Source organism: Arachis hypogaea, chromosome 4 (genome assembly GCF_003086295.3).
Source record: "Arachis hypogaea cultivar Tifrunner chromosome 4, arahy.Tifrunner.gnm2.J5K5, whole genome shotgun sequence".
NCBI classification, from domain to species: Eukaryota; Viridiplantae; Streptophyta; class Magnoliopsida; order Fabales; family Fabaceae; genus Arachis; species Arachis hypogaea.
The window spans coordinates 74193909-74209912 of NC_092039.1; the positions used below are offsets into that span (position 1 = coordinate 74193909).

Here is a 16004-nt window from a genome sequence, read left to right on the forward strand (position 1 = left end):
AATTCTAAAACTAAAAGACATGACTAAATCAAATTTTGTGTTGTATTTAGTATAAAATAAAAATACATTAGACTAAATTATATTTTAATATTATATTTAGTTTAAGGTAAATCTAAAGATTGAAAAATAAATTTAAAATTTACAAAATTAAATAAAAATATTTTTAAAAAATTATTATTAAAATTTGACTCTTTATTTTTAAAATTTTAATATTTCATATTTTTATAAAATAATAAAAGAGATTAAAATTCTCTGTCCTAAAATTAAAATTTTATTTTCAATTAGCTCCTGTCTTCGAATTCCTGTCACGGTCAACTAGCTTAGCTCCTTTACCTCGAAACGGAAAACATGCGGGGGTCACTAAACGTTCAATTCAAAGTTCAAACTAAATAAGCCTCCCAAATTCTCAGGTTCTCTGTTTTTTCGAAAAACCTCTTCTTCTTCTTCTTCTTCTTCTTCTTCTTCTCCTTCTTCTTCTTCTCTCTCTCTCTCTCTGAACATTTCCCAAAATTTCTCTGAAAATTCCTTTCCGAACTTCATCAATGGCTACTCTTGGCTCCAAGGTCAGAGTGATAGTCAGGGTTAGACCCTTTCTTCCTCAAGAGATCTCTTCAAAAAATGGCGACCCAGTTCCGTGTGTCTCCGTCCTGGACCAAGATTTCGAGTCTGCAGAAGATGAAGTTGCCGTTTATCTCAAAGATCCACAAACCAGGTTTCAGAAATTATTTCTAGCCTTTACCTTTTCCCCCCAATTATGCTTTCTTGTTGTGTTTGAGCTTAATTTTACTATGCCGTTAGTGTAAAAGAAATTTTACATATCCAATTCTGTTGGTTTCTTCTTACAATAGAAGCCGTGAGAGTCAACCACTTTTGTGTGAAACAATTTTTTGAAAATGTGTGTCCGTGCATGGAAATTAAACTCTTCTTTCTTGTTTTGGGTGAAAGAGGTTTGTGGAATTTTTAGGTTCGGTGGTGATTTTTGTGTTTTGTGTTGATGTTAGCCGAAAGGAGTGCTACCAATTGGACTCATTCTTTGGGGTAGAAGATAATAATGTGGGTCAGATATTCAGCAAAGAAGTGAGCCCTATGATACCTGGAATCTTCAGTGGCTGCAACGCCACAGTTTTCGCTTATGGAGCCACTGGCAGTGGCAAGACATACACCATGCAGGTATGACCTTAACCAAGCGTGTTTTTTTTTTTTTTTCTTTTAATTAGATTTGTTATTGCCATTTTCCGTTGATTTTTTAGTACGAATTTTAAGCAAAATGTGAATTGAGGATGGCAACTAAGGGAGTGAATCCTCTCAATTTTTTCCCTCAATTGTTTGGTAAAGTGTGATCCACTCTCTAGGCTCGGGAACTCAATTTATTTTTCTTTTTTTTTTTTCCAATATGGGTTTTTGAATGTATAAATTACTGGGAAATATGGGATTTTGGATAGCATTATGAAAAACAAAAGTGTTTCAGCGAACATGCCATGCTTTGTGGTTGGTTCTATACAGGCATAGCACAAGTACAAACTTAGAAAAGTTATAAGCTACACATTGCCTTGGATAACCAACTAGCTGTAGCAGAATCCTTTGTTATGTTTCTGAAGTTATCCCATCTTTGGTGTTGCAGGGGACTAAGGACCAACCTGGCTTGATGACACTGGCTATGTCTATGATACTGTCCATTTGCCGAAACAATGGCAGGACTGCAAATATTTCATACTATGAGGTCTACATGGACAGATGCTATGACCTTTTGGAGGTCAAAGCAAAAGAGATTTCAGTTTGGGATGACAAAGATGGCGAAATCCACCTCCGTGGACTCTCTCAGGTTCCCATAAACACAATGTCTGAGTTTCATGATGTTTTCTCGAGCGGAGTTCAGCGGCGTAAAGTTGCTCACACTGGCCTCAATGATGTCTCTAGTAGGAGCCATGCAGTCCTTATGATCTCTGTCTCCACTCCTTCTGCTGATGGCACTGGAGCAGCTGTATTCGGAAAGTTGAATCTCATTGACTTGGCAGGTTACTTAAATTTTCAAGTTTTCTCGTCTCAATGATATGATCTATGTTGCACAAATAATTTAATTTTTCTTTCATATTATATATATTATGTGTGTATGCCTTACTGTTAGCTTTGACTTCATATGGATATGACCAATTTTTTGAACTGAAGGAAGGTATTGTTCATTCTCTATATTATTATCATCTAGATGATTTGTCATATATAAGATCATTATTAGGCGAATTATTCTGAATATTTGATTAAGGTTATGTATTCATGTTTTATATTTTTAAAAAATTACCATATTTACATATCGTATTCAATGTTGGTATCTTGATTAGTGTAACATAGGATATTATGTTGTATTCAAAAGGTTCTGATTATGCTTATGTGTGTAAGACTGAACCAGGTAACGAAGACAACAGAAGGACCTGCAATGAAGGGATTCGTCTCCAAGAGAGTGGTAAGATAAACCAATCCTTGTTTGCACTGTCAAATGTGATCTATGCATTAAACAACAACAAACCACGAGTTCCCTACCGCGAAAGCAAATTGACCCGCATATTGCAAGACTCTTTAGGGGGAACTAGTCGTGCATTGATGGTCGCTTGCCTGGTAAGGCCAGATATTTTCTAGCTCCTTGTTTAACTATATCAGTGACCAAAGACTATGATCCACAGAATTGGTTCAAAAGATTATTGCATCTCTCTTTTGTTTTGATTCCAGAATCCAGGAGAATACCAGGAATCTGTTCATACTGTTAGTTTGGCTGCTAGATCAAGGCATGTGTCTAATTTTGTGCCTTCAGCTCAAAAACAAGAGACTCCAAAAGTTAAAGTGGACATGGAAGCCAAACTGAAAGCTTGGCTAGAATCAAAAGGCAAAACGAAGAGTTCACAAAGATTTGCTGCATCTATCTCTCTGTTTCCAAGAAAAACTCCAAGTTCGGTCAAAATCTCTGCTAAGAGATGTGTTACTTTCGATAGTTCAGTGAAGGAAGGAAGAACTGGAATTAATGAATCGGCACAACATACAAAAGAAAGGTGACCATTGGTTCTTTTGCTGATATAATCATGGAAACTGATTTTTTCTTTACCTATTGAGAATTTTCATATTTTGTAAGCAGTGCCTTTGCTGTGTCGTTTGGAAATCTACTGGATAGTGCAGATCCGTTCAATACTTGCTTGGAGGAGGTAAAACATATATTTTCATGCATACTGGAGAAATATCTTCATTTTTCTCGAATATACTATTTACTTAATGTTCTACAGAATGAGAATTGTGGTGTTAAAAGCAACGATAAGCAAGAATCTGAGCATTATACCAATAAATCTTCATGGGAGCCATGTAAAAATCTCCCTGGTATGTCATTGCTCTGAGATTCCTTCACTTGATCTTATTATTTGCCGACATAACAGTGAATAGTTATTGGATGCTTGGTTTAATCTTGTGTAAATGTGCTTACTAAGGCTTTGAATTTGTTCTTATATTCAGCTGAGCCATTGGCCAAGGTGATGAACTCGCCAATTACAAATGAGAGCAAAAATGCAGCCCAAAGTCCTTTAAAAAAACCCTTTTCCCCTCTCAACATCAGTGTTAATCAAAAGCCCCTTGAAGCATTCTCTTTCTCACAAACACCTTCTACAGAAACCTGCTCTGCTAACAAAGGGAAAATACTAAAGAATGACACTCCGCTTGATAAATTCAGTACACGAAGTTCTGCGTTGAAGGTACAAACTATTCTTTCACTCTAGTAACAAAGGATTTCATGAACTGCCATCCTCACATCACCAATTTTCAACACAGAATACTCTAGTTCAAGAATACATTGATTTCTTAAACAATGCAAGCAGGTAAGGCAAATGATTCTCCTTTGTAATTTTCTGACCCTTTGAAGCATACTTAGTCATCCTTCTTTGAATATTAACATTGTGTTTAATTCTTAAATGCAGAGAGGAACTACTAAAGTTAAAGGTACATGCAGGATGTCACTGCGATGCAAAACATGAATAGCTGTTTCCAAATTTGAAAATTTTCCCTTTTTCATTTATATTCATGATTGTTCTTTATTTTTCAATTCATTCAGGGCATAGGAGAGAAGATGGCAGAATATATAATAGACCTTAGGGAAGAAAGTCCGCTTAAATCGGTTAGTGTGCTTATATATATGATTTTCTTCTATTATGTTTCTCCCAAGACACGTAAGATATTATTATTATTATTATTATTATTATTATTATTATTATTATTATTATTATTATTATTATTATTATTATTATTCGATCACGGGAGCAATATCATTCAAACAATACAAATTGCATTCAAGGTTGTTGCCTTTACATCCACGATTTACGTGGGTTTTTTCCGAGGGAAAATCATGGTTTACGATTATGATGCCTAAGTTAGTCTAGAAATCGTGGGTTAGTTTACGATTTACTAATTTTTGCTTAAATCGTGGTATCCACGATGAACATAGAGTAAAAAAGGCCATGTAACCAAATTTAATTTAGGGAATCTCTGTAATTTTGTTTTTTTATTATATATATATATATATATATATATATATATAGCAGAAATTGAATTATCTGATACTGTTAGTGATCCTGTTTGGTTTTGACATTTTGCAGCTAAGTGACTTAGAGAAGATTGGCCTCTCTTCGAAGCAGGTATATCATATAAACCATGAGCATGTGCTGTATTAGCTGAAAGATTTCGTCTCATAATTTGAACAAAATTTGAACTTTTACCAACTTTTTGCAGGCCCATAACTTGTTCACTAGAGCTGCAAAGAAACTATTTGAAGAGAAAGCGACAGATTCAATACTCGGTTGAAGCCATTCTTAAATAGTTTAAGGGTATCTTTCTTGGCCTTTCGGCTAAGATCTGTTGTAATATTTGTTGTTTGTTTTCAGATTTGTGTGTTGCTATATCAGTTAGCATAGTACCAATGTTGGGGAGTATCGCATTGCGCAATGCGTGGTATGGCGTAGCTTCACGCGCAGATATTGTCTACGAGACTACCACCCCTGACTGAGAATGCAGTGAGCTTGTTAGTGGTGGGTTAATTAGGAGAGTTTGAATATGTTTTAACCAAGTATGTTTTAATGAAGGTGAGTAAGTTTTAGGATTTTTTGGCATATTCAGGATGTAGTTTTTGGTTAGGCTGATTTTTTTTTTCGGGATTATTGACTATGGAAGGAATTTTGGTTTTTTTTTTGTGTGTTTGTCCTATGTTTGGGTGCCAACCTTTTATTAGAGGGCAAATCATGGCCGGAAAAAAGAAAAATATATATATTTAGGGTTCCAGAATAAGAAAGAAGCATTAATTGTTTATAGTTACATAAAAATGAGAATAATTTATCTATTTAAACCAGTTGAACTATTATACTACTAGATTGTCCTAAATCTGTAATGGCTACAATTTTGTCCTCTATATTTAAATATAAATCGTGGCCTATACATAAGTTTTAGAAAAAGGTATTTATTACGGTACGATCATAAATTCATACGTATCGATACAATTAAAATGTGGACAAATTAAAACACAACACGTGGATTATATTTTCTACGTCAATAATTAATTTTTCTTTTTTTAAATATATATTATATCAATTATTTTACAAAATTATCCTTATACTTTAATAAAAATAAAAAATATTTTTTATTTAATATTATAAAAGATTAAAATACCCTTTTTATATTAAACAAAAATTAATTTAAAAATCAAAATCAAAATACATCTCATTATTCATATACATTAAAAAATTACTTCATTGATCATGAACCCTAATCTAATCTCTCTCACTCCTGTTCATACAAAAAAAAAAACACATCTGAACAATTTTTTTTCTTCATTAAATATCAATCTACCAATAAAATACAACCTTATTCCTAATTCCTATCCGGACAGCAGCAGCCTATCCTCACCCTCTCTCTTCATCGTAGCTGCACTCTCTCCGTCGTTCTTCACGCAAGCAGCCGCCTTGTCGTTCCCCATGCATCAACAGCTCATCGTGTCGTCCTCCACGTAGCAGCAACCCTGTATCACTCTCTAGCGTCGTGCCTTCCTCCACTCCTCCCTGCAATTGCCACTCTCTGTCTTCCGTTTGCAGCTGTTCAGCCCTGCCGTTTCCGTCGTCTAGCCCCATAGTTTTCGTCGACACAGTCCCCTGCATCTAGAATGGAGCCTCAGGTAATTTGCAGTTCAGTTCCAGCGTTCTCTGTTCTAACTTTTGGTTTTTTTATTTTTTGATCATTTGTTGTTTTTATAATTTTAATTATTTGTGGTTATGTTCACCATTCCAGTGTTCTCTCATGTAACTTTTGCGGTTGTTATTTCTTGATTATGTAATTTTAATTTGTGGTTTGGTATTTAATTTCAGCTTGTTCTAATTTTAGTGTTGTTGTAATTTTAATTTATGCTATTCTAATTTTAGTTTTAACATAGATGGTGATACACAGTTGAACCAAGGGGATGATGAAGATAAGGTTTCAGGCTCCAACAGCAAGCAGAGTTACAATTTTCAAGCTTCCAATGTTAATCCTAAGAGAGAAAAGTACCTCAGATACCGGACCAGACTTAATGCTGCAGAGTATGCTTGTTTTAGCTGTGTAATTTAGTTTTTATATATGTTTCAAAAATGCCAACCTATCCTAGATTCAAACCTTATATTTTCTTGGCTTCTTTCATGCGGTTTTAATGCATGTAATGTGAAATATACCTTCATCCTTTGGTAAAGAATTAGGAAATACATATTGAGGTTTGGTAACCATATCTAAGTTATCTTCATTCAATCCAAAGTTCATCAGAAGAGGTGCTCTGTAATTTTAGCTTCAGATTGGTATAGTTACTCCTTTCCTCCATACAATTTACTTTTCCTATTTTTGTTGGGAGAAAGAAAAAGAGAATGATGATAACTTGATTTGAGAAGGGATTAGTTTCATGAGCGCGCGTTTATGGTTCATATTCATAATAAAATAATGATACTGATGTTGCAATGTTAACTTTCCTAATCCTAATTAATTAAGGATTTAAGGTCTAGTTTTTCTTTTCTTTAATTTTTGCCTTTGAAAATTGTTTCTAACAAACATCACTTTACAGTAAATACTTGATGAAAATGTTTGTATTGAGGCAAGTAGAGGAATTTGACAGAGAAATACTGATTAGTATATGATGAGTATAACCATATTGATTTCGGCTTTGATTATCATTGCTGGCATAGTATCACACTTAATGACAGCATCCATGAGTAAAGCTCTCTCAAATGCATCAAATCAAAGTAGCAATGATATATAATGCAAGGTTTGGTGAAAGGCCGTACTCAAAGGGTGTAATGTAAACAGGCTAACCTAACAATTACATCAGTGGCTGCTGCTGTTTCCAAAATTTTTATCAATTTTCATACTCCAGTGACAAATGCAGCCATGCAATCATGGTGAAGCTTCAAATATCAAACAACTTCAACAGCTTCATTGTCTTGTCTTAATTCTGAGCTCTTTTTCTTCCAACATCATTGCTTCTCTAAGGCATTTGGCTGTCATCTCTACTAAATGAACACAACAATTAACTAATAATGCATTTGGATTTGTGTATGTAAATTAAAAAGTGCGCATTTTGATTAAAAGATTATGTGTATTTTTTGGAACAAAAATATGTATTTATTTATGCATGATATAACAGCTTGGCAAATATTTGATGACGATGGCAATGGCAATGGCAGTTCAACCAAGTCTAACAAATTAAAAGGAGGCAAAGTTGAGTGATTAGGGATGGATAGCCTTTGAATGTTTCTTGATGTTGATATGAAGAAGACATACATGAACACCAGAATTTGCTATGGGAAGTTGGAAAAATGGTATTAAATGGTCAAAGGCACACCACTGAAGTATCACTACGTGAATTCTTCTTTGCAATTTTTCATTAATTACTTCTTCTTTCTCTGCTTTTGGTTTGGAGGATCCTCTGAGTGATGTTTTATGTGCTGCGGTAACTTTGCTTTAATATACAATATACTAGATTTAAAATGTGTGATGCACACAAAAATACTAGAATACAAATGAGTACTATAAAATAAAATTATTTAATTTTAAAGGTATATTAGTAAATGCTGTTGCATTATTAATTTCATTAATTAGTGGAAAAGTCATAGCATCATTTTGTGATGAAGTGCATATAAATCAAGGTAACCATAAACTTGCATTACACCTTAGGATGGATGTTACATTGGATTTGTTTGAAATTGAATTACAAACAAGATATCTTTCCTCTAACTAACTAACTGACATGCTAAACTCATGAGAATGGGATCAATATATGTCACATATTCAGGTGGAAGCAGTCTGTCTTACTCTTGAACCGGCAGCAAAGAATTCAGTGATGCCTTTTTTAGTGAAGAGAATGAAAAATTAGCAATAGGTTAGTTGTTATTATGCTATTATAGTGTCTCTCATTCTCTGTATTGTAGCAGCGAAGTCAGTAAGGAGTTGACTAATATCAAAGCTTCTATTTCAAGCGTTTGAGCACTCTTCTGATCTACAAAATGATGAGAAGCAGAGGATCGCACTTGGAGAGAATATAATGAGGCTCATGCGGAAGTTGGATACTATTCAAGTATGTGTTACTGATGCTGTTTACATAATATCAAATCAGCAATTTCTTTTCAATATACCTTGATTTGGTAATAAAATGTTGCATCAAGTATGTATTTGTTTCACTATTTTTTTATCAATGGCTTTACATTACAATCACATGCGATAATTGTGATTTGTAAATGATTAGATACATATGCATTAGGAGGATTATTTAGAGTCTTAGTTAGCTTCCTTGTCCTTGATCAATGTTATATACTAGGGCTTGCATCCAAATTTCAGGGAAACAAGAAAATCTCTGGCAAGAGAGCTTACATGCTTGCAAGAAAGGCTTGATTCTGTAATGGCCAAGAGCAATGGAAGAGGTTCAATCTTCTGAGGAATCATCAGACTGGGTGAAGGCTGAGAACTCGAAAGAATGTTATGTGTTATAAGCTTGTAATTATGAAAAACATGAAAAATTTACAAAATTACTTTGTGCACGCAAGCCATATCTCACCCTCCAAATCTTATCTTAATCCTCCAATCATTCGGAACGAAAAATTACATCCAGAATTTGCTATCAAAATTTCAGCCCAATCCACCATTGAACCACTCCCCAACTGCAGATTTATAGTGACCGCATAATCAACCCAAAAAGAAAAAGAATTATCATCCTAGTAACAATATGGTAATGAAAATTGGGGTCAATTACATCAAATTAATCCATACCGAAGTGCATATTATTCGACTATGATCACAAAATTGTAAAACTTAAATTATTAATTTAGTAAAAGTATGATCATCTTCATGAAATGTTTGAACAAAAAAAAATCAATTATTAGACTAGACGTGTAGTTCAACAAATCACATAATATTCAAAAGAGGAGCTAGTAAGCTTGACATTCCCAGCAGAATCCACAAGCGACCAAACACTCAAAGCCCCGACCTAATATTTTCTCCAACAAGGAGACACTTTATCAAGATTGTGTTTAATAACAGATTTTATTAATGAATAACGATATTACAGAGGTCTTTATAAATTCATGTAATAAACTTGAATGCATTAGAAATGTTACATCTTTTTGTTTAAATTTACAGCTTTGCAGTTTTGGCATCGTAACAGCTTTGGCAGCAGTTAAAGAACCAAAATTAAGTTGATATTTATAGTACATTTAGTTTAGCATATACATTAAAAAATAAGAAAGATAGAAAAACCACCTTTCCCTGACCTACATATAACTAATCCCTTCTCAAATCAAGTTATCATCATTCTCTTTTTCTTTCTCCCAACAAAAATAGGAAAAGTAAATTGTATGGAGGAAAAGAGTAACTATACCAACCTAAAGCTAAAATTACAGAGCACCTCTTATGATGAACTTTGGATTGAATGAAGATAACTTAGATATGGTTACCAAACCTCAATATGTACTTCCTAATTCTTTACCAAATGATGAAGGTATATTTCACATTACATGCATTAAAACCGCATGAAAGAAGCCAAGAAAATATAAGGTTTGAATCTAGGATAGGTTGGCATTTTTGAAACATATATAAAAACTAAATTACACAGCTAAAATAAGCATACTCTGCAGCATTAAGTCTGGTCCGGTATCTGAGGTACTTTTCTCTCTTAGGATTAACATTGGAAGCTTGAAAATTGTAACTCTGCTTGCTGCTGGAGCCTGAAACCATATCTTCATCATTCCCTTGGTTCAACTGTGTATCACCATCTATGTTAAAACTAAAATTAGAATAGCATAAATTTAAATTACAACAACATTAAAATTAGAACAAGCACAAATTAAATACCAAACTATAAATTAAAATTACATAATCAAGAAATAGCAACCGCAAAAGTTTCATGAGAGAACACTGGAATAGTGAACATAACCAGAAATAATTAAAATTATAAAAACAACAAATGATCAAAAAATAAAAAAACCAAAAGTTAGGACAGAGAACGCTGGAACTGAACTACAAATTACCTGAGGCTCCATTCTAGATGCAGGGGACTGTGTCGACGAAAACTATGGGGCTAGACGATGGAAACGGCAGGGCTGAACAGCTGCAAACGGAAGACAGAGAGTGGCAATTGCAGGGAGGAGTGGAGGAAGGCACGACGCTAGAGAGTGATACGGGGTTGCTGCTACGTGGAGGACGACACGATGAGCTGTTGATGCATGGGGAACGACAAGGCGGCTGCTTGCGTGAAGAACGACGGAGAGAGAGCACGGCTACGATGAAGAGAGAGGGTGAGGATAGGCTGCTGCTGTCCGGGTAGGAATTAGGGATGAGGTTGTATTTTATTGGTAGATTGATATTTAATGATGAAAAAAATTGTTCAGATGTGTTTTTTTTTTGTATGAACAGGGGTGAGAGAGATTAGATTAGGGTTCATGATCAATGAAGTAATTTTTCAATGTATATGAATAATGAGATGTATTTTGATTTTGATTTTTGAATTAATTTTTGTTTAATATAAAAAGGGTATTTTAGTCTTTTATAATATTAAATAAAAAATATTTTTTATTTTTATTAAAGTATAAGGATAATTTAGTAAAATAATTGATATAATATATATTTAAAAAAAGAAAAATTAATTATTGACGTGGAAAATATAATTCACGTGTCATGAATTTATGATCGTACCGTAGCAAACACCTTAGAAAAAAAAATAAAACCTATGCTAGTATTACGATTTACGAGAAAGCAACAAAAATAAATCGTTGGAAACCTTTCTGTTTCATGCTTTTTAGTAAAGAAACATAAAACTATTCCATTCCCCACTATTTATGGCATAATGGTCATTGACATATGATTTATATAAGACAATTTACATAAATAAATCAATTGGACTTTAAATTTTTATAATGGTAAATTTTTGAAATATTATATTTTTATTCTATTTTAATTTTATGTAAATTACTATAGAGGTGTAACAGTTTATAATTTATATACATAATCTGTTATAGAATAGTGCAAATTACGTTAAAATTTGTGCCATACAAAAACCATACTTTCTAAAGAACCTGAACTATATTGCAGTTTATGAAAAAACAGTGGATAGCGTAATCCACTGCTGTAATAAATTGTACCTGGTAATAAATTATGTATACATAGATTTTTTATATATAGTAGTGGAAGGCAATTATGAAGAAGTAAAATATTATTTTCACAATAGATAATGAAGATAGTTTTTTAATTCTAATGTATTGCTCCGAAAAAATAAAAAAAAAAACAAAAGTCACAATGTTAAGTTTACTAATAAAAAACTACTGAATTATAAATCCAAGGAAAAACAACACGAGATTAAAACTCTCAATATGTTTTTTGAATGGCGACATCTTTCACTAAATTTTGATAGCGTTTGGTCGCTAGTTCAGGATGATATCTATGATGCACTTGAGATTTATAACTCGTGAACTTTTAAATGGGTATCTAGCGCACGTCATATATGAACGTCCTTTGTGGCCAACTTCTTTCCTCTGCATCCATCCTTCGACTCTAGGAGTCAGAGCTGGATTTGAAGTACCCGCGTAATCTTCTCCTTTTTTGACTTTCTTTGAACTTCTCTCAAGTAGTTCCTTTTCTATTCTTGCATGGTCACTCTCGTTTGGGTCTCCTTCAGGCCATTCGTTGTCGGCCATCAGGGGCAGTAATGGAACAGAGGTGGAAAACACGATAATCGTTATAAGACGATCTGTATAGAGAGGATTTTTATATTACCGTTATCACTTATATCAATATTATTATTATTGTTCACATTTTTTTTGTCAGAATTCTTATGCTTTTTCTTTTTGTCAAGAAACTAAACTCGACCTGATTATCCCACAATTTAAGAAATGGAGAAATTTTTTTTTTTACAATTACTTAAATCCCAGCCCACCTTTACTATGCTTTCCAAAAAAGACCTGTTACAGACCCAAAAAACCTAAATAACTAATCATGAGATTATCTACGAAGCTAACTCCAATTAATTAACCACAACCTAGCTCACTTTTTATATTAACTCTGCAACTGGCACAACACTTGCTGGGCCAAGCGGAAACAAGAACTCCACGTGTTTCTTTTTCCTACATCCACCACATTTCAGCAAGTGAGGAAGAAAATACACATCATCATAATAGCATAACTTATTTTTTGAAATTTAGTTGTCGTAGAACTTTTAGCGATTAATTTGTCTGATATACATATTAAAAATGATGAATAGTTATTTAATGAGATTAATTCTTTTAGAAAATAAAAGTTTATTAAAGACTAAAATATTATTTAAAATTTTTTAAAATTAATTTGAGTATTTACTTTTTATTTATACATACATCATTCATAATATATATTTTTAATAAGGTGTAGTCTATAATGACTACAATGAATAAAAAATATTTGTTAAAATTAAAATAATATTTTTTATATTTTAATAATATTAGTCTTTAAATTAATATGTGTTTTCAAATATTAAAATTTACTTTAATTTTAAATATAAATACCATCTACCATGGTAATAACTATCATATCATAAAAACTAACTTTTAACAAAAGCAAAGAAACCCAGCACATGTGCAACAACGGAACAAAAGCAAGATAACCTATAAGATACAAAGTAATATTATCGAAGTCAACTAAATTTTCAAAGTGATTTTTAAGTAGACGTCATACATTAAAATTATTTTTAAAATTTTAATTGCATTAGTTACATTTTTAAAATTGATAAAAGTATATTTCATATTAATTTCTAATTCATTTTTCATTAATAGTATGCTGACATATGATAACATTATGATTGAAAACCTTATTAGCAAATGAAAACAAACACAGAATAAAGTTGAATAAAATGGATATGTATTTAAAAAATGAAGTGGCAAAATATTTTAGTGGATTTGATATATTGAGGTGGTGGAGAGGAAAGACTCTGAGATATCGATTTTTCTCTTGCATAACTAGAGATATATTAGTCATTCTTATTTTTACTGTGACATCTGAGTCAGTTTTTAGCTCGGAGGACATGTCTTTGATCCTTTATCTTAGTGCTTTGAGTCCCACCACTGTAGAAGCTTTAATTTGCACTCAATATTGGTTAAAATCTGTTAAGATTTTGGTTGAACTTGATGAAAGAGATACTGTAATTGATTCAGGTATATAATGAATTGGTTCATTTATTTTTTATCATTCTTGATTCTTTATTTTATACCATTGATTTTGACATATTTTATTGTTGAATTGAATAGAATTTTCTAAAATTATTAGTGTTGGAGATCTTGAAGTTCAAAGTCAATTGCATCCTCCTGAACCATCTTAAATATTATAACTAAGTATTTGTATTAGTGTATAATTACTTAGATTATTTTTTTAATTTATTCTAACATGTTTTACTAATTTTTCAGTTGGTATTTTCTTAATAAGAATACATAGCTGCTGAAATTACCTTATGGCTGATTTAAGAAGGGATCAACTTGTTTTACTATTATTTTATTTTAAGTATTTGCTGTAGATTATTTAGACTTTTAGTGTGTTATAATGTTTCTGTTTTATTTTAAATGAGACATTTAGTATTTTAGTACTTGTTATCTTTACTTATTAGTTATTATTAGAAGTGTTTGTTGGAATGTTTGGTATTATATTTATTTGTTTGTATATTTTAGTTAGTAGTTATTATTCATATATTATATTATATCATTTTTTATTTAAAAAAAATTGATTAAAATTCTTTTAGGAATAAATAGGTTTAAAAGTGTGAAAGAAATATTTTTATTGAATTATTTACATAGAAATATGATTAAAAAGAGAAGGTTTAATTACGTGGATATACCCAATATTTAATCCGTAAATGTTTAGATCGGATTGGATTCGACACTAAAAAACGTGAATATCATATCCGATATGATTTGATAGAGATTGTGCGGATTGAATCAAATTTTCGATCATATCCGATTTGATGCGATCCGCATACACCCATAGCAGATTCTTTCGTGGTGGCAATGCCTCTTTGACACAACAATGTCCTCAATGTCAAGTATGTGGCAAGTTTAAGGGCAATTCTGTTTTCATCAATTTGATCAAAACTTCACTACATCCCAAGCAAATTCTGGTGCCTCATCAAGCATGTCTTCTTCCATGCCACCTCTCTAAAGCGTCCTGATTTCCTGACATGGGTGACTCATGGGTGACTCGTATTACATCACCTCTGATCAATCAAGTTTCATGGATGCTGAATCCTATAATGGTCAAGAACAAATCTTGTTAGATAATGGGTCAGGTACACGTATTTCTGATTTTGGGTATGCAAACTTAGTTTCTCTTGATAATCATAAACGTTTTATTTTAAGAAATTGCTTCTTGTCCCAAATATAATTCAAAATCTTATTAGTGTTCAAAAATTTGTAATTGATAACTCGTGTTTCTTTGAATTCCACGCTGATGCTTGTTATGTGAAATCACAGGCAACCAAATAGGTCCTGCTTCGAGGGTCTCCTCAAGTTGGAATCTATAGGTTTCGTAATGTAGCTGTTGAAAGAATCGAATCTTTTTCTATCCCTTGAGTTTTTCGTGCTAGAATAGATATATATTTAAGGCTCTTTTGTGTATGTATTGAGACATAGACATTAAGACATATACATTTAAAGACATAAATATAAAATATTTGTGTTTGTGTTTAGTATTTGAAAATAATAGACATAACACTAATATAGTGTCTAATATAATGTTTGATTGCAAAATACAAAAATACTATATAACTTAAAATGACTATTTTATCCTCATAAATTAAATTAGAATTTATAAAAAGAGAAAGAGATATTTAAAATTTGAAAAACTTAATAGAGATAAAATAGTCCAAAAAAAAATTGAAATCCGTGTCTATAGCTTCATTTCGTGTCTCATCAATTGAGTGAGACACAAAAAAATATGTATATTGTATATATTTGTGGATATTCGTGTTTCTCTTATTTGTGTGTCTTACAAACTAAACAAAGACACGTTTTAAGTTGTCCATGTCTTAGCTAGACACATATACTAAACAAATGCTGCGTAAGGCATCATAGACTTGGACACAAACACCTAAAACGGTTGCTGTTGTGCGTAAAACTTGCATTATTTCTATCCCTATAGGCTCTAGCTCTGGTTATTGTGTAAAAGTTGTTGTTTAATTAGCTAAAATGCACTATTTTCCTTTTTCACATGACTCTTATTAATTTACTGTTCCAATGGGTATGATTTACAGTCATATTTGGGGACCTGCCTCCAAATTATCTTTTCATGAATTTCGTTATCATGTCTCTTTCATGGATGCTTACACTGGTTATACTTGCACTTTTCTACTTCATACTAAGTCACAAGTGTTTACAACTTTTATTCAATTAAAAAATTTGATGGAAAACTTCAGTGGTCTTCGTATTAAAGCTCTACAAACTAATCATGGAAGAGAATATCTCTTATCTGCCTTC

At 32.2% G+C, this 16004-nt stretch overlaps 1 protein-coding gene and 4 long non-coding RNA genes across 7 annotated transcripts; 4 read left to right on the top strand and 1 right to left on the bottom strand.

Annotated features, from left to right (window-relative positions):
- The first annotated feature begins 290 nt into the window (after window positions 1-290).
- LOC112796839 (kinesin-like protein KIN-10B) lies at window positions 291-5212 on the top strand. The gene is made up of 13 exons (XM_025839481.3): window positions 291-712; window positions 1002-1170; window positions 1622-2015; window positions 2405-2610; window positions 2722-3038; window positions 3122-3188; window positions 3267-3357; window positions 3490-3725; window positions 3802-3848; window positions 3948-3969; window positions 4082-4144; window positions 4623-4661; window positions 4756-5212. The coding sequence occupies exons 1-13, from the start codon at window positions 543-545 to the stop codon at window positions 4825-4827; spliced, it is 1893 nt and encodes a 630-aa protein (XP_025695266.1). The 5' UTR covers window positions 291-542; the 3' UTR covers window positions 4828-5212.
- A 529-nt stretch (window positions 5213-5741) lies between these two features.
- LOC140172946 (uncharacterized) lies at window positions 5742-6767 on the top strand. Its single transcript, XR_003199414.3, has 2 exons — window positions 5742-6187; window positions 6443-6767. It is a non-coding gene; the product is annotated as an uncharacterized lncRNA (long non-coding RNA).
- Window positions 6768-7267: 500 nt separating this feature from the next.
- Window positions 7268-10963, bottom strand: LOC112796841 (uncharacterized). 3 transcript variants are annotated; one of them, XR_003199424.3, is made up of 5 exons: window positions 10551-10963; window positions 10151-10295; window positions 9083-9185; window positions 8899-8985; window positions 7268-7538 (listed from the first exon to the last, which is right to left on the bottom strand). It is a non-coding gene; the product is annotated as an uncharacterized lncRNA (long non-coding RNA). The 3 variants fall into 3 exon arrangements; XR_003199423.3 differs by lacking the exon at window positions 7268-7538 and adding an exon at window positions 8150-8621; XR_003199425.3 differs by lacking the exons at window positions 7268-7538; window positions 8899-8985; window positions 9083-9185 and adding an exon at window positions 9255-9511 and having other exon boundaries at window positions 10551-10894.
- On the top strand, window positions 8274-9070 carry LOC112796840 (uncharacterized). Its single transcript, XR_003199420.3, has 3 exons — window positions 8274-8410; window positions 8508-8605; window positions 8866-9070. It is a non-coding gene; the product is annotated as an uncharacterized lncRNA (long non-coding RNA).
- A 3578-nt stretch (window positions 10964-14541) lies between the features above and the next one.
- On the top strand, window positions 14542-15217 carry LOC140183983 (uncharacterized). Its single transcript, XR_011880588.1, has 2 exons — window positions 14542-14818; window positions 15003-15217. It is a non-coding gene; the product is annotated as an uncharacterized lncRNA (long non-coding RNA).
- Window positions 15218-16004: the final 787 nt, after the last annotated feature.

Coding starts and splice junctions, on each gene's coding strand:
- LOC112796839 (XM_025839481.3), top strand. CDS start 543: ATGGCTACTCTTGGCTCCAAGGTCAGAGTGATAGTCAGGGTTAGACCC. Junction 3,039..3,121: donor GCACAACATACAAAAGAAAG/GTGACCATTGGT, acceptor TTTTGTAAGCAG/TGCCTTTGCTGTGTCGTTTG. Junction 3,970..4,081: donor AGGAACTACTAAAGTTAAAG/GTACATGCAGGA, acceptor CAATTCATTCAG/GGCATAGGAGAGAAGATGGC.